The 23,330-nt window shown below is 44.7% G+C and overlaps 1 protein-coding gene across 1 annotated transcript; it reads right to left on the minus strand.

The window, feature by feature from the left end:
* Positions 1–18,275: 18,275 nt before the first annotated feature.
* On the minus strand, positions 18,276–20,629 carry LOC147437664 (uncharacterized; the record flags this gene model as incomplete). Its single annotated transcript, XM_086487157.1, has 3 exons — positions 18,276–20,160; positions 20,240–20,286; positions 20,572–20,629. Coding segments are annotated over 3 exons (315 nt in total), but the record flags the coding sequence as incomplete, so codon positions are not given.
* Positions 20,630–23,330: the final 2,701 nt, after the last annotated feature.

Genomic DNA, 23,330 nt, shown 5'->3' on the forward strand with positions numbered 1-23,330 from the left:
AGTATTGTTTGCAGATTTTTATCTTCGCAACTAAGGACAATTGCTTTCCAACCGAGAGGTATGTTATGGAATTGATATCTTATTATTTATTGCAGCTGTGTGACAGGTGGAAAAGGCTTGACCGAGCTAAGATATTGCAAAAGGATATCATATTTTTATGTACATTTTATTATTCAAGTGCTCTTTATGAGATTTGGCCATTTATGACCGGCCGGCCAGTTTGTACTCACTTTGACTATTCAAGAATCTATAAATTAAATACGTGCAAGAGGGAAATGGTCACTCTTGCACAGGGGGAGATTGCACCAAGTGCTCGTGTCTATTCTTCTCTCCTTCCCTCTCTTCTCTTTCGTCGTGCCAGGCATAGCACTCCGCTCTCGGAGGTGCGCCTGCGCATGTTCTCTACCTCTGTTCCTCTCTCTATCTCTCTTTGTTTGCGTACGTCATTGATTATGTGTGTTGCAATGATTCAGGTATATCGATTTATCATTTTATGGTATGTATTGTGCTATTATGAGTATTTTGCAGGGCCATCGCGCTCCCGGATGTAGCAATGACCATTGGAAAAACGAATGTCCAGAGCTTGAAAAAAATCTCAAACCAATTGAAGCCTATTGCATACAATGTTGCAAAAAGGGAGGAAACTTTCTGGAAGATTGTCCTAAAAATCCTTTGAACAAGGGAAAAACCATAGTAAACGTAGTCCAAGTGATGCCTAGTAGCTCATCAGAGAGTGAACCGATTGTTCCAATCAAGGTAATCACTAGAGTCCAGGCAAAGAAAAAGAAACACAACTCCTCCAAAGAATCAAAGAAACAAAAGGAACAGAAGGAAAAGATATTGGATGAGAAAACAAAAACAACGGGTTGAAATCGAAGAGAAAGCAAAGAAGCTAGCACAAGACAAGTTGAAAGAAGCTGGCAATGAATTCAAGGAAACAATCGTGAAATCTGGAGGATCCATTCTGGTTGATAAAATTTTTGGGCCTATTAATGCCACCTTGGAAGCCAACGAAGTAGGAATTAAAGCAGGCCAAACCATGGAAAACAAGTGGAAAAACTATCCATATCCAGACATGGAAGTAGCTAAGTTGGAAGCTTATCAAAATTTGGTAAGAGTCACATAATAAATGCTGGAAAAACAAAAACCCAAGCTTGAAAGTATTGCAAAACCTAAAGAGCTTTGCGGTAGAAGAAACGAAAGCAAAATCTGATGTGGTGGTAGAACCACACCTTGAAACAAATGAACCAGAGCTTATAGTGCCGGACAGCAAAGATGCCTTGGACGGAATCCCATTCGTAGAGGAAGACTAGCCAGGCCACTTATGGGAAAAAGTGAGAGAGATCAATGATGGGGGCCTAACTCTAAAGTCAGCTCCTATAGAGGAAGTCTGGTTGGATAACCTACCTTCTGATATGAACATGGATTTACAATCCTTGTATGGGGATTGCGGATCGGAAGCTTTAGGAATGTCGAAACCATTGACATTAAAAACATTACCTTCTTACTTGGGAGATAACGAAGATGAATCCATCGTGTGCAAGGCCGCTCAAGTAAAAAGAGTTGAGAAGACCCTAGAAGTAGACAACATTCATTCAATCATGTCTACACCCATCCAATGCACACTTACTTTGGGAGAACTGTTAAAACTCATACCATACTTGTGGAATGATTTACAGAAAACCCTAGAGAAGGTGGTGATAACGGGGTTAATCTCGAAGAATTTGGAAAATTTGAAAAATGAAATGGAAAACAAAGAGATTCGATCAGTTCCTATTGATAACCGGCTTTTGAAACCATGCCCGTGATAACCACACCCTAAGGAAGGGAGGGTTTGTTACCAAAAAAAAGGAAAAAAAAGAAACAAAAAAAGGTCCTTTAATTCACCATATCCCCCCCCCCCCCCCCCCCCCCCCCCTAAGGTTAACCACCAGTAGGGCGCCGCCAGTTTGGCCACACCCCTCCATTATCACCACAAGACTCTCTCTCTCTCTCTCTCTCTCTCTCTCTCTCTCTCTCTCTCTCTCTCTCTCTCTCTCTCTCTCTCTCTCTCTCTCTCTCTCTCTCTCTCTCTCTCTCTCTCTCTCTCTCTCTCTCTCTCTCTCACTGCCCAGCCCCGCCCATATTCTCTCTCTCCTACACACCCGCTGCATCATCCGGCCCGACAGGTGCCTTTGGTATCTCTATCACACTTCAGCCCCAGCGGGCCACCATAGATAGTATCCTCTCTCTCTCTTCCAAATATTCCCCCCCCCCTCTCTCTCTCTTCCAAATATCCCCCCCCCCTCTCTCTCTGCTTGTCCACACTCCAGCCCCGACGGACCATACCCCCACCTCCTCTTGTCCACACTCCCTTTGGCCTTAAGCACCCCCCCCCCCTGTTTTCTTCCCCCCCCCCCCCCCCCCCCCCCCCCCTCATAACCCCTATCTCTCTCTCTTCTTCTCCTCCCTTGGTGGGAACCACCCCTTTACTTACTCCCCCTCTCCTTCTCTCGTTGACTAAGCATACCGCCTCCCACCCCCCTTCTTGTCGCGCCCGCTGTCCATACCCCACCCCACTCCCGGGCCTTGCACTCATCCCCTCCCTGTCGCACGCATTTCTGCCATACACCACACCCCCAGCTCTATCCCCTTAACCCTCCCTCACCATCTCTTGCGCTCTCTCGTGCTCTCTCTTGCCTGCAAGCTGCACGGCTCCACTCCCACCGCATGCGCTCTCTGCACACACAGCCCATGCTGCGCCGCTTAACATACACACACATACCCCCCCCCCCCCCCCCCCCCCCCCCCCCCCCCCCCCCCCCCCCCCCCCCCCCCCCCCCCCCCCCCACCATCCTCATCCCATCTCTCTGTCGCCCACTACACTGCCGAAAAGCACTGAAAAAAAACTAAAATATATATATATATATATACATTATATACACACCACACCCCCATTCCCACGCACGGTCTCGTACACACCCGCTTCCATATACATATACACGCAGCTATACACACACACACACACACACACATATATACAAATATATTCACGTACCCATATATACACACGACACGTGTATAGGCACGCATTCTTTAAAAAAATCCAAAAAGAAGGATCTTACGCCATTAACATCAACAAAAAGAAGGAGGAACCCAAAGCATGCGCCGCCAACAACAAAAAGGAGAAATGCGTTGAAGGCATGGCCCGGTCGACCCCGAAAAGAAGTACGCATTACACCGACGCACCGGCAACACACCATTCGCCGGCATCACGCAACCACGATGCCATTTTCAGTAAATTCTAGGTTATGTTCATCATTTCTTCAGTTTTCACCCAAGCCTTATAAAATTCCCCAATTTGTAAATTCCTTCTCTCAAGGTGATGGTCACAAAGGCCCACCTAGAGATTCTCATCTTTTAATAACCTCCCAAAACAAAGCAAGGGTCAACCACACCGGGCCCACCACTTGCTTTGTCTCCTCGATTAGCTTACCCTAATCACATCGGGATTACCATAATCCAAGCAGCCAACACCTATAAATTGGCACTGAGAGGTCACTATCGGGGGGGGGGGGCAGTTCATGAGAGGTCAGCACTTGGTAGAGTGTAGTGGGAAGAGTTGACACTATTGGCATCACGGGGGAGGGGGCTTGTGTGTTGGTTTACCTTGGGAATTGCACCATGCAAAGGGAGCCACGTCTCGACTCCAATGGTTGATGCACACACGTATACATGCTCTTGGTAGCAAGCTTCACAATCATTGAGTCGTATTATAGAACGCACCAAGTAGTTGCACCATCTTCTCTCCCTACCTCTATATCACCACAGTGTGCTGCCTCGCTGGAAGGAAGGTCATTGTAAATACTGCAGAACTAATTCTCCCTCACACCCCGGAGGGTTTTCATCATTTGTCAATATCTCTCTCTCTCTCTCTCTCTCTCTCTCTCTCTCTCTCTCTCTCTCTCTCTCTCTCTCTCTCTCTCTCTCTCTCTCTCTCTCTCTCTCTCTCTCTCTCTCTCTCCCTCTCTCTCTCTCTGTGTGTGTGTGTGTGTGTGTGTGTGTGTGTGTGTGTGTGTGTGTGTAAGTTTGCGGTGTTCATATCATTGTGGTCTGCATCCTAGCCGCTCAAAGCTAGGTGGTGCCCCCCCTGTTCGCTTTATCGTGACAAGCTCGAGGCGCTCCATTCGGCCCCCGATGTTTTAGAGGTCTTCGGGGTTCGGGGTTCGCTTTGCTCCCGTCATTTGGTGCCCCCACGGAGGAGGGCTTCTAAGAACCCTTCGGTTTACAATGCTGAAAGTGACGCACGCCATCAATCATGGACAAATGGCTGAACGAATTTTCTAACTGGAGGACGGAAGAAGAGGAGACTAAGGAGGCACTAGCCGCCTTCATTGAAGTACTACTACCAGGCTGCAGTGTTGTCAGTATTCAAGAGGTAAATTCTCCATCTCGTGTTGCTCGTTCTAACCACAAATTGAGAGCATTAGGTGGGAGGTCAGTGAAGTGCCATCACTGTTGTCAACCAAAACACACTGTCAATGAGTGCCAGCAACAAAGGCAACAAAGGGGCTGAAATCGTCTACATCGACATTCATCGCGAAGAAGTCATTCACATCAAAGAAGGAAGGAAAATGGTAAGGCCTCTTTTCCCTAAAGAAACTGGAGTCAAAGTTATAACCTTCATTCCAAAATGGCCTAAGGGGGCTGCTCGAGACAAAGGTAAGGAGATGTTAAGCCAGTCTGGAAACACATGACCCTGAAGGGAGAAACATTTGGCCAAGCAAGTACTTCAAGCTCAGAAAGTCAGGTTGTCCCAGCTTGCCAAAGAGGAAGTCATCCGAAGCTAAGCGACGGAAGGTCGCCTACCGATTTGCATGACGCATGCGAGTGCTACCAATCCACTTCGACAATCCTGAAGAAGAAGTGGTAAGAAGATTCCCATGTCCTAGGGAAGAGTGGTTCGGCTACTGCTCTCGCTGTTTTGGAAGACGGGTAGAGGATCTTCCTCCTCTCCCTGTACAACTTATCCTGAAGAAGCTCTCTACCATGGGTGAAACCCAGTGGGCTGGAGACGAGTTGCAGGTGAATGGAGTAGAATTCATCCAACACGCCAACTACAAAAATTACCTGCAATTGCTACTAGCCAAGAGGCTGAGAGTGGTCAGACACGTCGCCATCACCCCATACGTGCTGAGCAACGAAGGAAAGGTAGAGCCCATGAAAGGCGACGACCTCCTGTTGATGTTCCAACTCATCAACACTGGCATGGTAAGAGTATAAGTAAGTATTCCACCCTCTGTGCATGATGGAAAACGGGCCGACAGCATTCCCGTTCAGATTCCCATAGCATATGCATGTGAATATCTATGTAGATAGGAAAGTCTTCTACCAACAGAAGATCGTGTACCTATTCAGTGAGGCGGTTCTAGGAGAAATCCTTAATTTCCCAAATCCTATCATTCTCCCCATATTGGATTACCATCATTTCTTTAATGTTTCTATCTTTATCATGTTTTAACCTATCCACCCAATCCTATAAAAAGCCGCTATGAGCCACTACTGTTGTTAAAAAAAAAAAGGTTTGTAATTTCTTGAGTCACTACCATGGCAAGTGTTTCTTTCCCCACTTTCAGTGGAAAGAAGGGAGAAGATCTCACCACCGACTTTTGGGATGATTTCGACATTGCTTGTGTCGTCTCCATAACGATTTCGACATTGCTTGTGTCGTCTCCAACAAAGATGACGACGCTTCACAACTTCGAATTTTTCCTCTACCGATGAAAGTAGAGGCCAAATCCTGGTATAATGCATTGCCCCAGGCTACCAAGAATGCATGGATGTGTTAAGGGCTGCTTTTGTAAAGAGGTTTGGTGGAGGCACAATCTCGGAGAAGCTATGGCAGCTACTGATGGAATTGAAGCGGGGAGGTCTACTAGAGTATGCCATGTATGAGTCCAAATTTGTGGACTTATGGGAGAGATGGGTTGCCTCACTGGAGGAAGGCGAAGGAGCGCCTAATTTCCTAAAGAAGAGCCGTTTCATTGCTGGTCTATGGTCGCCGCTTAGAGAGAAGGTGAAGGGAAGGTTTCCTGCAACATATGAGTTGGCAGTCGAAGTAGCCCGCCTTAAAGACAAGAAGCTGCGCATGCAAGCAAGAGTAAACGAGTCAGAGGAAACAAGCTCGGCCCGACCAACCCCAGTGACTGCAACAGCCAGTCATAGAACCCAACCACAAGAGGCATCAAAAGAGCAGCAAGACCTGCTGAGTCGCATCACCACCCAACTAGAGAGTTTATCCGTGCATCTGGTGCAGCAAGGCCATGCACCTGTCAGGAATCCAGAACAAGGAAGAGGACAAAGAAGGCAGAACCAAGAGTACCACTGTTACAACTGCGGGGAAGATGGACATGGTATGTACTACTACCCACATCCAAGGAGGCAGAATTTCAATAGAGGGGGAAGACAGAATCAGATTTCTCTGCCAAGAGCAAGACCACCACCACCTAGGCAACCAGGGCCCATCCCACCGGTCCAAATCCTTCAACCACCTGTACAACAACAACCACCACCCCAACCTCTCATTCCACCATTACCCCCACCACCTACTGTGACCCAAGCGGTGATTGTATTAGCTTGGAGTCTAAAGGGAAGGCAAGGTAGAAGAATCACTTCGAGAGAATCACAAAGGGAAAGCAAAGGTAGAATAAGTGGATGCTATGGGAGTGAAGCGCGCCAGGCACGAGGAGGCCTCTCAAAGAGAAGAGAAGAGGAAGGCCGAGTCTAGCAAGCAAGCAGCTAAACCACGATGGAAGATAGACATCGTGGACTTCTCACTAGGTGAGTATGCAAAACCCTATGACTTAGTTCAGATTTGTTAATGTAGGGCCCGAAGATAACTTGGCCCCAATTACTCCACCTTGCACCAAGAATGAGGAGGCAATGGAAAAAAATGATAAGTAACACGAAATCAAGACCCAGGATAGCTGGGGCTATCTCTGGAAAGGATCTCGACGACATCCTACCAACCATGGATGCTCACATCAAGGGGAAATGAATCTCAAACGTCTACATAAATGGTGGCACACAAATATGCGTCATGAGTGAAAAGATGATGCACCATCTAGGTCTAGAGGTAAGTAGGCTGGCACCCTAGGCCGGCACCCTGCCGAGCCAAAATGGAAAACAATGTAAGAGTAAAATGCGTAGGCATTGTAAATGCGATCAAAGCCCGGGGGATTCACCATGGAAAAATTACCGCACCACGTAAGTGCAAGGGAAGGGGTTTTTTTTACAAGTTACATAAGCGTATAAGTTAGGGGAAGGCCCGCAATAATTTATCTCTCAAGCCAAAAAATAAGGGAGGGGGTATCATATTTATTGGTTGGGGCAAGGGTGGGGGAGAAGTGAGAAAAGGGAAAAATGAGAGGAAGATTTTGTGTTTCAAAATCATGGCTGCTACAAAGATCCATGCAAGAACTAACACTTCTTTGTATCAATTGCTTGTTTTGTGATTACAGTTCCTTTGTTAAGGGATGAAAGCTATAAAGAGTTTTTATAGATGCAAATTTACACAAAGAACCTATCACAACTTTATGACCACGTTTTTTGAGTAACTTATATGGGGTAGAATTGGACGAGTAGCTAGAGTTCAAGCTGAGCGGGTACATAGTTTTAAAGTCAAACTAAAACACATTGAGGGTACAACTAGTTATCAACATAAGTGGTTCCTTAGTACGTTGCCAGTCACTATGCTAAACGCTCTTTGACTAGTTTTACTCAGTTAGATCATGTGAGACCTAAATTTTATATGTAAGATAGGGGTATGATAATTTTTTGCATTGATTGTTGTATAAGCGTAGGAAGGGGGGTCATATTCCCTAGGATGAGTCGTATATAGGAGTTTTATCAAAGTTGTCCGCTCGCAGGTGGCGTCCCGTTTTATATATAGAGTGAATTCCCCGGGGATCAAAGTAAAAGCATTCAATACATAAGTGGAGGTAGACATCTTCGTCATGCCACACAAAGGGGAGGGCTACCCCATCATTCTTGGGAGGCCTTGGCTTATGGCTATGGAGGCTAAACAAGACTAGAGCACCGGCATGATTAAGATGAAGGACGCTAAAGGGAAGTCCATATTCTACGACATGAGGATTGGAAAGCAGTGCAACATGATCTTGGAGGCTTCAGAAGATGAGTCCACCAGCAACTATTCGTCTACCTCAGGAGAAGAGACAACCACCACCGATGGAAGTGACAGTAGCATCGAAGTGATGGGGGTCATTCTTAAAGACCCAAAAAGATTGACACAATCTGAAACACACCCGACAAACGAAGAGGGATCATCAGGTACGAAGTCCTTGGAGGATGCAGGTAAGTTACAAAAAATGCTCTCAAAGGAGTTAACATATGAAGAAAGGAAGGAATATATCTCCATGCTAGGTAACTTCACTACTTTGTTCATTGATGGCTATGATAAGATCATAGGAATTACAGTAGTGCAACACCACATAAAACTCAAGGAAGGCAGTAAACCCATAGTGCAAAAGCTCAGAAGACTTGGAGTAATCCAACAAGAGGCACTACTTAAGGAAGTGAGAAGTTTGCTACAAGCAGGTTTCATCTACCCTATCGAAGACTCAGAGTGGGTCTCCCCAGTAGTAGTCACACCAAAACAAAATGGTAAGTGGAGAGTCTGTGTGGACTATAAACCTCTCAATGCAGCCACAAAAAGGGATCACTTTCCCCTCCCATTCCAAGATGAAATACTCAATGAAGTGGCGGGTCACGAACGATACACAGTGTGTGATGGCTACTCAGGATGCTTCCAGATTAGCATTGCGGAAGAAGATCAGAAGAAGACAACCTTCATCACACCTTGGGGATGCTTTGCTTACAGGGTGATGCCTTTTGGCCTCACTAACGCCCCGGCCACATTTCAGTGCTATGTGACCTTTGTTTTCCAACCCTACTTTGGAACGTCAATACGGGTTTTCATAGATGATTTTTGCATCTATAGTTCACGAGCCTTTCATTTAAGCAAAGTCTATGATGGCTTAACTACGCTACAAACCTTGGGTGGCCAGCTCAACGTGGATAAATGTCACATTGGTGAAAGCAAAGTCACTCTCCTTGGCCATGTAATTTCAACAAAAGGGATTGAGGCTGACCCTAGCAAGATTCAAGCCTTGGTATCTTTGTCGTCACCCACCACCGCTAAGCAGTTGGTTTCTTTCCTTCAGAAGGTAAGAAACTTAAGCAGGTTCATTCACTTGCTATCTCAAGTGGTCCTTCCCCTACAAAAACTCACCCAGAGGGATGTCACTCTCATGGAGTGAAGAGAATGAGCAGCAGTTTACTAAGGTAAAGAAAATCCTAGCTAAGCTTCCCACTATTTCACCTCCTAAGTGGGAGGAGCCATTTTATGTGAACCCACTATAGTGTAGGAAGTGATACACTCGGAGCCGTGCTAATGCAAAAGGACCCCCAAACTTCTTTCATGCGTCCTATTTACTTCTCTGGTCGTGTCATGAACCCATCAAAAAAGGGTTTTACCGAAGTAGAACACATGGTTCTGGCACTAATGTTTGCTACCACAAAGTTCCGCTCCTATCTCCTGCCTAGACCCTTTGTAATCCTGACAATGGAAGAGGTTCTCCCATATGTAATGTGACACATGGATGTCTCATCTAGGATCTCATAGTGGTTAATTAGATTACAAGAGTTTGACTACACCATGCAAGTAGAAAAATCCACCAGGGCTAGTTTAGCGGGAATTTACTTCAAATCAAAATCATACTCAGCCAACAATTCAATCCATCTCCTTTGTCTGTTGTTTAACAATGGCTGAGTGAAAATATACTTCAAACTTTGATGATCAGTACGCAATTCAAATTTGACACCAAGCAAAAGATGACGCCAATGTTTCAATGCATGAACAACAGCAAGCAATTCTAGATCATGTGTTGCATAGTTCAATTCATGTCGTCTTAATTTCCTAGACTCATATGCAACCACTCTTCCTTCTCGTGTCAAAACACAACCTAATTGTTCACCACTAGCGTCACATGACACAACAAATGGTTTGCCCATCTTAGGAACTTTTAAAACACAATTTTCGGCTATTTTAGCCTTCAAGGTCTCAAAAGCAGTCTCACAGGTAGAAGTCCACACAAAACCCTTGTCTTTCTTGGTCAATTCGGTCAAAGGACTTGCTATCTTAGAGAAATCTTTAATGTGTGCTCTCTCATATTGTGCTAGACCCATAAAGCTTCTCACATCCCTTAATGACTTATGTGTTGGCCACTCCACAATAGTCTTAACTTTGTCAAGATCAATGTGAATCCCCTCTTTAGAAATCACTCCTTTCCCAAATACACAATTTGATCCTTTGCAAAAGAACACTTACTTGCTTTGGCATACAATTTATGTTCACGCAAAACCTCAAATGTTTTCTTTAAGTGCAATGCAATGATCTTTTTCATTCTTAGAATACACAAAAATATCATCCAAGAATACCAGAATGAAGTCATCAAGATACGGGTGAAAATATTATTCATTAAGCACATGAAAGTTGCTGGTGCATTAGTCAAACCAAAAGCAAGAACTGTAATTCATAATGTCCATAACGTGTAACGAAAAGCAGTCTTTGGAATGTCCTCGGCCTTGATGCGGATTTGATGGTAAGCCAGAATGAAGGTCTACCTTTGAAAATATTGTGGCACCACTCAAATGGCTAAGAAATTCATCTATGTGAGGAAGAGGATATTGTTCTTAATGGTCTGTTTGTTTAATCCCCTGTAGTCAATGCATAACCCTATATGTAACAATCCTTTTTCTTTTGGAATAACACAGGACTACCCCAAGGAGATACACTAGGTTTAATGAAACCCTTTTTCAAAAGATCATCAAGTTGTATCTTGAGCTCTTTAAGCTCATCAATATTGAACCTGTATGAGCCCTTGAATAAGGTTTCTCATGGATATAGATCTAAATGGCGTGGTCTATCGCTCTAAGGCGGAGGCATACCAGAAGATCATCTGAGAACACATCCTTAAATTCATGTAAGAGATCCCTCACAAATTCTGGATTTGATATTCTTTCGTTTATTCCCAGATTCTTCTTTAATCTCGTTAGCAAACACAAAGAATGTCCTCACAACACCAACATGTCTCACGGTCTCCACCACCCTCACTCACATCTTCTCAAAAGTTTCATGGAATGAAATCAAAAGTGATTTAGTATTTCCTCCTCAGCTTTAATCATCACATGACCATCTCTGTTTTTAAAAACCCAATTATTCAAACACCCATTCACATTCCCTCTCACAATCAATGCAATGCATGATTCGCAGCCAACCAATCCATCCATTCACAGAAAAACATCCTACTTCCCGTACACCATCGCCAATAACATAAAATTCTCCCTTCTCGAATGTTTCTCTTTTGTTCATCAAAAAAGGTAAGTTTTAGAATATGACCCTATGTATAAAATGTTTCTTCCCATTGGCCAATTCTACAGTCTCCTAACGTGGAATCAGAATTCAATTTCAAAGGTTTGTGCAAGCTTGTTTAGACATAAAACAATCGTAATGCTATACTACCAGAATCAATGAGAAATTCACACAATTTCAGTCAGTCCTATCTTACCCCAAATTCTTATAACGGATGCCCTTAAATGATGGACAGACTTGTCAAACATTTCATAGGAATTTCAGAGCACTTACCTTCCTTGCTCACTTCCTCAATCGTGGTGTCCATCCGCATTCATATTGGCTTCCATTCGTGCAAGAACCCCCGCCTGATCGATCTCCTTATTTGGACATTCGAACGTCTTGTGACCTTGCTCACCGCAAGCAGGAAACATAACCCAAATTTCCTTGCTCGTTCTAGAAAAGCAGATGATGTATGTTGCCACCTACCACCGCCGGAGCGGTCGGTGTCGTCTTCTTTGATTCTGATTTGCAATCATTCTGACCCAAATTTTTGATTGCGTTGTTTACAGCATTCTGATTTGTACTCTGATTTTCGATTGAAATTCTGATTCGATTTGAAAAAATTAATAGGTTGTCTTCTCTGATTATTTGTAAAATTCCCTTTCTCGGGAAATTCAGTGTTTGTCTGAAAAGGCCTATTCTGTCGCGTTCTATTGCCCGTAGATATAATTCGCTTGGAGTAGGTTGTTGCGGCTCTCTCATACCTACTCAACACCTCTCTCATAATTTTTCGGCCTTCGCAATAGCATCCAAAAAAATCGGTAGCCCCCCGCACCCCATTGACTTGATAATACAAATCTTTAACACAGTCCTTCGATAAATTTGTTTGTCAAGGCCTCTCCTTCTACTTCCAGGTGCATACTTGTGAAGTCGCATAAACTTCTCCTTATATTCATGTACAATAAGACTTGGCTCGTCCTCAGGTTGCTGCTGGCTAAACTTGTAAAACTCTATCTTTTTAATATTTATCCATTTCATAGTGTGGAGAACAGTACCTTTTATACGCTTGCGTTTTAAATTCCTCCCCAAGTGATTGGAGTAACCTTTGTTCGTTAATTAAGTAGGTATTTTTTCCCACCAAAGCTTTGCGGTTTTGTCGAAGATGAACAACTGCAAAAACCTTTGCTTTTGCTTCTTCAGAGAACTTCTTCAATGCAAAAATAAAATCTTATAAACTCTTCAATCAATGCTGGAGATCTTTGCCAGTTTTTCCTCCTCTTTCAGATCGATGCGAATTAAAAATCGTTAATCTTTGCCTTCTTGAAGACTTGTTGTAGAGCTGCCCTTTCAGAATCTTCATCTGCATCTTCTTCATCCCGTCTCCTTCTTCGTCCTCTCCTTTCATTAGTTTTTGCTTTGTCGTCATCCCGTTCTCTTTCGTGTTGACGACCTCGACGTCCATCACCACTGTTCCCACCATCATCGTTTCCATCATCACCACCATCACCACCGCCAGGTGCCCCAGCACCGACACGTTGGTTATTGTTTACTGGTGGAATAGCATGGTTTCCGTCTACCTGTTCGTCATTAAGTTCCACATAGATATCAAGGTCTCGTGCTACCTTGCCTCGCAGAGCCTCAGCACGCTCCCGATTTGAAATTTCCACATCTTCTCGTAGTTGCCGAATCAGGTCTTCTTGCTCCTTTATCTTCTTCTCGTATCCGTCCATGTCCAGAATCAACCGCCTCGCTCTGATACCAATTGTCACAAGAACAGAATAATAGAGCTAGACAGCAAAAGATAGAGAAAGAGATCTTTGTATTGATAGAGTTTGATACAACAGAGGAGCAATAAAATAGAGTTTGATACAACAGAGGAGCAATAAAAAGAACAGAATAATAGAGCTAGACAGCAAAAGATAGAGAAAGAGATCTTTGTATTGATAGAGTTTGATACAACAAAGGAGCAATAAAATATATGGGCGCACTCCGTTGTACGGAGCTCGAACCTCCCGACCACCCCCGAGCTTCAGCTCGCTTGCATGCAGCGTCTCACTCGCACTCGCACTTGCACTTGTACTTGTAGAAGAAGAGATCGGTGAAGGATCCCCAAAACGCACCACCCGTCTTTCTATTCCGATTTTTCCTCCAAAAGCATGCGACCTCTCAAAATAGCCGCTTTTTTATTTTTGGCGTTCGGTCGACTCGACTTGCGCGCCCCCTAAACCTGCGAAAATAAGGTAAGAACGTGATCGCGAAGCGATCCGTAAAGGTTAGATTTTTTAAACTTTTTTTTTTCAGTTGTCTTCGACTGAACATAACTCCCAAACGGAGCCAAAACAGCCCAAGTCCGTCTCACACAATCTTGTTGCCCTCGTTGTGCTCTTCAACAGCTATGTGATGGAAAATTTCCATAGCCTGCTCTGATTTGCTAAAAATCAACCTGCAAAACAACATTTTCTACAAAAACGATGCAAAAACAGAAAATCCCATTTTTTTCTTAATCTTTGGCCCTCAACGAGCATCAAAACATCAAAATCTCTAAAGACTCAGAGAACCAAAGTTGTTCCTTATAACACAGGCTTCGATCGCTTCATACACCACTTTTTCAAAATCCCACGTTAACACCTTCAAAAATGCTCCAGAAAGTGTCTTCCGGATCAAAAAAATTTTATTGGACGAAAACAATCCACACATCCTTCTACACAGTGGACTAACTTTAAAACGACCAAAACTTCCTAGAAAAACAAAATTTATTGCTAAAACACCTCAAAATCAAGTCTTGTTAACAATGCATATATACGTGCGTGTATATGTGTGAGTGTATATGTGTGTCGACGGCCAATGTGCATAGGAACGAGCGTGATAACATATATGTATATTTATTTTTTTATATTTTTATTTTTTTTCTTAGTGTAGAGAATCGACGACGCAGAGGCGTGAGTGAGAGAGGGAGACTGTGTGCGAGGGGTGTGTGTGTGTGTCTGTGTGGTGGGTGATGGGGTGAGTAGGGGTGTGTGTGTGTGTGTGTGTGTGTTGTGTGTGTGTGTGTGTGTGTGTGGTGTGTGTGTGTGTTTACCAATGCGCCCACTGGGCTGCTCACGGCGGGGAGCGTGACGGGAGAGAGAACGGAAGATGGGCCAGCATGCGACGACGGGGGTGAGCTGGTGATAGGCCCGGATGAGGTGAGTGAGTGTGTGTGTGTGTGTGTGTGTGTGTGTGTGTGTGTGTGTGTGTGTGTGTGTGTGTGAGATAGAGAGAGAGCTTCCGGTTACTGTGTGCCCGTATGGGTTGCTCGATGCAGGGCGAGAGAGCGCGAGGGGTTGGGAGGGTGATGGTGAGGATAAGGAGTAGGGGGGGGGGGAGATAGAGTGCTTGTGTGGCTGTTGTGATGCAGAGGGTGCGAGTGAGAGAGGGTGTGGACGAGCGCGAGGCCCGGATGGGTGTAGCCCACAGAGGGCGAGGAAGGGGAAGAGAGAGGGGGGAGAGGGGGGGAGGGGGGGGAGGCGATAGTCACGGCGAGGGGGGGGGGGAGGGGGTTTAGGAGTTATAGAGAGAGAGTATGATGGCGGGTCCCACCGTGGGGGGGGGGGGGGGAGTGAGAGAGAGGGGGGAATGTGAGTGAGGGGGGGGGGGGGGGGGGGGGGGGGGGGGGGGGGGGGGGGGGGGGGGGGGGGGAGGATAGGGAAAGAGGTAGGGGGGGGTCCTCCGATGGGAAGAAAAACAGGGGGGGGGGGGGGTATAGGGAGGAGAGTGAGGCCGAGGGGGTGTGGACGAGAGGGAAGGGGGGGGTATAGTATGGCGGCCCGCTAGGGCTGGGATGTGGACAAGCAAGAGAGAGAGAGAGAGAGAGAGAGAGAGAGAGAGAGAGAGAGAGAGAGAGAGAGAGAGAGAGAGAGAGAGAGAGAGAGAGAGAGAGAGAGAGAGAGAGAGAGAGAGAGAATCTTTGAAAGAGAGAGAGAGAGAGAATATACAAAATGCATGGCGGCCCGCCAGAGGGGTGTGACAGTGGCATCCCGTCTTATGCGCCCACTGGGCCCGATGATGCAGCGGCAGAGTAAGTGAGAGAGAGTGTGTTGGCGGAGCCGAGCAGTAGGAGAGAGAGGCTCTGTCTTCTGGAGATAATGGAGAGGTGTGGCCAAATTGGTGGCCCCGCCAATGGTTAAGCCTAGAGGGGTGGTGAATGTTAAAGAAACCTCCTTTTCTCTATTTTTTTTTCTTGGTAATATGCTCTCCCCTTCTTGGGGTATGGTTCTCGCGGTCGCGGTTTCGAAAATCGGCTGTCATTAGCCCTCCCGTCTGGCTAGAGGCATTCATGCTTCTAGCCCTACCTCTGATTCCTTAGTCGTGGAGTTGGAGGGTTCTCCTGTTCTGGAATATCTAGCATGAGCTCTGGATCAAACCTAAGGAAATACCTTTTTAGCTTCCATCCATTGACTCTAGTCTTGTGAATTCTCCCATCTGCTTCCATCAGCTTATAGCTGCCATTGTCATAGCGCCTTTTGACAATGAATGGTCCTTCCCATCGGGGTTGAAATTTCTTGTCCTTCCTGGTGTCAAATCTGTTGTCGTATCTCAATACTAAGATTCCTTTTTCCATACCCTTTTCCTTAAGCCCTTGATTGAAGGTGAGCCGGCGTCGCTCTGCCTGTGCTGCATAGTGATTGATTGCATCTTCCCTATCTAGTTGGAGCCTTTCCAGATCCAAGATGTGGTTGCAGAGATTTACAATTGGGCGCTGTAATTGGCTAGCCATGACTCGTAAGCTGGCTATCTGTACCTCAATGGGTAGAATTGCCTCCTTTCCGTAAACTAGATGGAAAGGGGTGAAACCTAATGATGTTCAGAACGTCGTTCAGTAGGCCCATAGAGCGGCCATGAGATGTTTATCCCAGTCTCCTATGTGGTTATTCACCTGCTTTGTGATGATTTTGCAGATCATTCCGTTTACCTTTTCTACTGGGCCATTACACTATGGATAGTATGGTGTGGAATGTCGACGTGTAATGCCTAAATTTTTCATCAGTTCTCCCACCAGATCGCCTTTGAAACCTGGTCCCCTATCTGATATTATCTCAAGAGGAGTGCCAAAACCGCAACAGATGTGCTCAAATATGAACTTTGCTACCTCTTGGGCTGTAATGCGAGTGGTGGTTGCTGCTTGTGCCCATCGGGTCATGTAGTCTACATCAACTAGAATGTATAGTTTTCCTGATTGGGCCCTTGGTAGAGGACCGATTGCATCTATTCCCCATTTTTCAAATGGACCATATGAGATTATAGGAGTTTGTGGCTCATAGGTTAGTGTGCGATCACTAGCCACTTGACAGGCCTTGCATGTTTTACACCAATGATGTACATCCCTGTTTAGACTAGGCCAACAGTATCCTGCCTGTAGAATCTTCCTACTGGTGATATCTAAAGCAAAATGACCGCCACAGACACCATCATGGAAACTTGAAATTACCTCTGTGATCTCACTGGAGGTTAGCATTCGCCTAAGAATATGATTCTTGCCCTTACAATAAAAGTGTTCGTTTACAAGGCGGTATCTTGTAGCCTTCCTTACTAGCCACTATTTCAGGCCTTTAGTGTACCCTTTCGGACATTCTCATGTATCTAGAAAGCTAATGATATCAGGCATAGCATCACTACCTTGAAAGAGGGGTAGTTTCAGTTTGATTGCTCCTACGGTAACGTCTTGTATTCTTTCCTTGGCTCGAGCATCTGCCTCCTGATTTTCTGTCCTGGGGATATTAAATAGTTGCACTACTTCAAAATTCCTTAAAAGATCCTTAACTTGGCGTAGTTGACCAAGTAAAACTTGATTTTTACAAACCCAAGTGCCGTTTATCTGCTTTATCAGAAGCAAAGCATTGCCAAACACATTTAGGCGTTGAATCCCTTGCAAAATGCATTGTTCTAACCCAAGAATTAAAGCTGCATACTCTGCTTTGTTGTTGGAGTGGAAGTGTAATAGCTGCCCGGTGGAGAATACCCTTTCCTGTTGCTCATTGAAAATGACTATGCCAGCTGCTGCAGACTGGTCCATTGTTCTCTTGTATGCTCTGTCAAAGAAAAGAGAGTGAGATCTTTCTAGCTTAGGACTTTCTACCATTGGTGTCTATTCTTTTGCTTCCGTGTTGACCTTCAGCTTCTTCTCATAGTGGTGATAAGTAAGAATACCCGCTAGACTGGCCCTGGTGGAGTTTTCTACTTGCATGGTGTAGTCAAACTCTTGTAATCTAACCAGCCATTTAGAGATCCTAGATGAGACATCCATGTGTCACATTACATACGAAAAAACCTCCTCCATTATCAGAATTACAAAGGGTCTAGGTAGTAGATAGGAGCGGAACGTTGTGGTAGCAAACATTAGTGTGAGCACCATGTGTTCTACTGTGGTGAATCCCTTTTCTAATGGGGTCATGAAACGAGTAGAAAAGTAGATAGGATTCATGAAAGAAGTTTGGGGGTCCTTTTGCATTAGTACGCCTCCAAGTGTATCACTTCCTACACTGGGGTTCACATAGAATGGCTCACCCCACTTGGGGGGTGAAATGGTGGGGAGCGTGGCTAGGATTTGCTTCACCTCGGTAAATTGCTGCTAAACACGGCTCTCACCCATGCTGTCAATGCACACAAGCCGGGTTACAAGCAGCAAAATATATGCTTGAGGCTTGGCCTCTCACCATGAAAACTGCAAGAAGAGACTCCCATAACCAAGAAACTCCCCACACACACTCAAGGTATGAAGCAATGGCTATGGCACACAGAAAACCATCATCCCCATCATCCTCACTCTCTCCCTCACATTCCATGGATATGGCAAGAAAGCACGCAGAGAAGAGAGAAGCAAGAGTTGTGCCAATGCAAGAGAGTTTGAAAGATCCGTGAGAGAGGTTGATAAAGGAAGAGAGAGGTTCCAACTTCCTCAACCACCCTTCACACGGCTCCTCTCCTTTCCATTTTCTTTCTTGATATTCAAATTTTGAAATGAGTACAATATTGGCTGAGGTCTTTGACCTTTCATGTTGCAACTAAAAAAGAACTCCTAAAACCCTTCAATTTTTGAGATACACATGTACATGTTGGACATGGCATTTTATATTTTGCGGACCCGCTAAATATGCCAAGTCATATTACATCACATTTTACAATGGAAAGATCAATTTTATGAACGGTCGTAGCCAAAATGCTAAAGGTTTGCCGATGTAGTCCATAAAAATGTGCCAAAGTGCACAAAATACTAGGCGTCATCATTTCTCCCACACTTGAATGCGAAGTGTCCTCATGAGCAAGCTTGATGAAGAATCCACTATTCAGCTTCACTTTGTTGAACATCACTCAAACCCAAAGTCACAATCACTCATCTCCCACACTTAACTCAAAGACACATCTCTTACTCACACTCTCATAAAATCACTCACACTTCTTCTCTCACACTCACTTAAACTAACACCTACAAAATGATAGGGTTCCCTCACCAACCCAACACACGAAAACACCTAACACTCAAATGAGAAATCAATAAAAACACCCACAATGTAACCCAAAAATTTCCCAGCAAAAAGATATTATAATGAAGCTCGCCCTCATAAATGATATCACTTAGAAGCACTCCACCCGGATATTTGTAGTAAATGTATCTCTCAAATAGAAAAGCTTATTATTGATTAAAGTGAAAATAAAACTTGGATTTTTTATTTATTTTTTTAAAAGCCAAAGCTTTGACCTTGAATGTGTGCGAAAAGACTCCTTGGCCATGGAAAGTCTTGCTCTGCTAAAACTTTTGTCCTTGCAGAGAAAAATTATTAGGGCGTAAGGTTTTCTTTAGCATTCTAGAACTACGATTGCCCAAAAACATTTACGTCTCTGTCTGTAAAACCTGAAGATGACGTTGGCATCAAAAACCTTCAAAGAGAAACTTGGCAAAAGAGAAACTCCTTTAATGCTCTGTCGAATTTGGAATCGTACAGCTGGACCCTCTCTTCCTCCTGTTCATCTTCACCCGACGCTTGCTATTGTGTAAGCTGCAGGGCGTCTACGAGAAAACCATGGGCTCTTCAACCACATCCGCCACTGCTTCTATTTGTGGAACGTCGCCATCGCCTGCCACCTCCCTTAATTTCCTGCATCTAAACAACACCTCTGCCCTCATACCCAACGCTGCTTTACTGTTGCCGCTTGGCTTTCACCCATCTTCTTGACAATATTCTTACTCTCTAGCTCCCATTACGACCATCGATCTACAGCTGATCACGTCCCCTGTCATCTGAAGCCCTCTAACTGCTTGTGGCAGCATTCACCTCTGATGGAAACCTCCGCGCTCAGTCTTGCAGTCCTCATCCGCCATCTGCTTCTTCACCCACATTCTTGCTGGTTCACTCGCAGACATCTGCTTCGACACTTGCCGTCTACCACATCCGCTCTGCTTCACCCCCATTCGGCTCTGCAAACAATTTCCTACATTTCTTCTACTTCTCCTTGCTCTTTCCCACTGTCTGCACACCAAACCCCTTCTTTCTCTGCTTCCATTAGCCCCTCTCCTCTGGTGAAAACCTGCAACACTCTCGGCTCCTGCTATCTTCATCCTCCATCTTCTTGCCCCACAATAGCAACACGCTGCGCCTGAACACTTCATCATGAACCTCATGTATGCCTCCTTTCCCATCGACTCCAAGCCCTCGGCCTGCTGCAATCACGTCACAAGACTGTCTCCTCTTCTGTTGACTGCTCCTATACACCTACTAGAGGTAAGTTCCCATAGAACCATGTCTGAAGAACCCCATCCACCTCCTCCATTGAGGTTCAAGAATATCAAACCAGGGCAGCCATGCAGTAGACCAAGCTGGTGACTTCTATGTCACAGACTTCATCAGCATTCACAAGAAGATTTAGAAATTTTCTCATGTAGGAAAACTGAGTCTTTCAGTGTTTTTCATACCATGCATAACATCATGAGCTTCTGCTCGAGAGGCACCGCATACATAGCTAGGTGCGATTGGGGGCAGGGGACCCCGGCCCCCAATCGTACCTAGCTAGGTATGTGGCGCCTCCCTCACAGAAGCTCCTGATGTTGACACAATGTGGGAAATATTCTGAGAATTTGTCCAAAACTTTCTACACAGCCAACATAATGCAGCTTCCATGGTTACCTTGTCGCGGCAACGGAACCAAAATGAACACGGCTCTCACCCATGCTGTCAATGCACACAAGCCGGGTTACAAGCAGCAAAATATATGCTTGAGGCTTGGCCTCTCACCATGAAAACTGCAAGAAGAGACTCCCATAACCAAGAAACTCCCCACACACACTCAAGCTATCAAGCAATGGCTATGGCACACAGAAAACCATCATCCCCATCATCCTCACTCTCTCCCTCACCTTCCATGGATATGGCAAGAAAGCACGCAGAGAAGAGAGAAGCAAGAGTTGTGACAATGCAAGAGAGTATGAAAGATCCGGAAGAGAGGGTGATAAAAGAAGAGAGAGGTTCCAACTTCCTCAACCACCCTTCACAAGGCTCCTCTCCTTTCCCTTTTCTTTCTTGATATTCAAAATTTGAAATGAGTACAATATTGGCTAAGGTCTTTGACCTTTCATGTTGCAACTAAAAAAGAACTCCTAAAACCCTTCTATTTTTGAGATACACATGTACATGTTGGACATGGCATTTTATATTTTGATGACCCGCTAAATATGCCAAGTCAAATTACATCATATTTTACAATGGAAAGATCAATTTTATGAACGGTTGTAGCCAAAATGCTAAAGGTTTGCCGATGTAGCCCATAAAAATGTGCTAAAGTGCACAAAATATTAGGCGTCATCAGTTGCTCATTTTCTTCACTCCATGAGAAGACAACCCTCTGGGTGACTTGTTGTAGAGGGAGAACCACTTGAGATAGCAAATGGATGAACCTGCTTAAGTATCTTACCTTCTGAAGGAAAGAAACCAACTGCTTAGCTGTGGTGGGTGATGATAAAGATACCAGAGCTTGAATCTTGCTAGGGTCAGTCTCAATCCCTTTTGCTAAAATTACATGACCAAGGAGAGTGATTTTGCTTTCACCAATGTGACACTTATCCATGATGAGCTGGCCACCCAAGGTTTGCAGCCTAGTCAGGCCATCATAGACTTTGCTGAAATGGAGGGAGCGTGAACTATAGATGCAAAAATCATCTATGAAGACTCGTATTGACGTTAGTATGGTTGGAAGACAAAGGTCACATAGCACTGGAATGTGGCCGGAGTGTTGGTGAGGCCAAAAGGCATCACTCTGTAAGCAAAGCATCCCCAAGGTGTTATGAAAGTTGTCTTTTTCTGGTCTTGTTCCGCAATGCTAATCTGAAAGTATCCTGAGTAGCCATCACATACTGTGTAGCGTTCATGACCTGCCACTTCATTGAGAATTTCATCTTGGAATGGGAGGGGAAAGTGATCCCTCTTTGTAGCTGCATTGAGAGGTTTATAGTCCACACAGACTCTCCACTTGCCATTCTTCTTTGGTGTGACTACTATTGGAGCGACCCATTCTGAGTCTTCGACGGGGTAGATGAAGCCTACCTGCAGCAAGTTCCTCACTTCTTTGAGTAGTGCCTCTTGTTGGATTACTCCAAGTCTTCTGAGCTTTTGCACTACGGGTTTACTTCCTTTTTTGAGTTTTATGTGGTGTTGTACTACTATGATTCCTGTGATCTTATCATAACCATCAATGACCAATGTAGTGAAGTTACCTAGCATGGAGACATAGTCCTTCCTCTCCTCATCGATTAACTCATTGGAGAGCATCCGATGTAACTTACTTGTATCCTCTAAGGATTGTGTACCTGATGGTTCTTCTCGGTTTTTCAGGGGTCATTAGGAAAATTTTGAACTCATTTTTGGACCTTTTAAGAGTGCCACATCATCAAAGTTGTACAAAAGAAAGCAACCCTGTAGACCCCTCTAAATATTGCTTAGAACCCATGATATGACCTATCATTGGAAAGTTCTTGAAAAATGGATTCTAAAGAGCCAAGGTACGAAAAGTTTGGATGAATTCTATGAAAGTTATGCCAATTTTTTTCAATCAGCTAGGTTTTGTTACCGTTACAATAATCTAAAATCACCTTTTTCTAGATCTACATGAAGGCAATGTCCGATACGTACATGCTATATATCAATAGATAGCATTTGAAGAGTAGATTCTAAATATCCAACCTCCGACAAGGTTGGATCTTATTTGCAAAAAAATTACCGATCCCCACTTTTTGAAAGCTATGCCACATCAACACTTCTTACAAGGCCCATTTTTTAGTCCAAATTTTTCCTAATGGCTTCAGATTGTGTCAATCTTTTTGGGCTTTAAGGATGACCCCCATCACTTCGATGCTACTGTCACTTGCTTCAGTTGTTGTTGTCTCTTCTCCTGAGGTGGACGAATAGTCACTGGTGGACTTATCCTCTGAAGCCTCCAAGATCATGTTGCGTTGCTTCCCAGTCCTCATGTCGTAGAATATGGACTTCCCTTTAGCGTCCTTCATCTGGATCATTCCGGTACTCCAGTCTTGCTTCGCTTCCATAGCCATGAGCCAGTGTCTCCCAAGAATGCTAGGGTAGACCTCCCCTTTGTGTGGCATGACAAAGATGTCTACCTCCACTTCTGTATTGAATGCCTTTACTTTGACCGCATTCACAATGCCTACACATTTCACTCTTACATTATTTGTCATTTTGTCTTGGCAGGGTGCCGGCCTACTCCCTTCTAGACCTAGATGGTGCATCATTCTTTCACTCATGACGCATATTTGCACGCCACCATCTATGTAGATGTTTGAGATTCGTTTCCCCTTGATGTGGGCATCCATAGTTGGTAGGATGTCGTCGAGATCCCTCCTAGAGATAGCCCCAGCTATCATAGGTCTTGATTT

This window comes from Adiantum capillus-veneris, chromosome 17, assembly GCF_014529385.1.
Source record: "Adiantum capillus-veneris isolate H3 chromosome 17, ASM1452938v2, whole genome shotgun sequence".
Lineage (NCBI taxonomy): Eukaryota > Viridiplantae > Streptophyta > Polypodiopsida > Polypodiales > Pteridaceae > Adiantum > Adiantum capillus-veneris.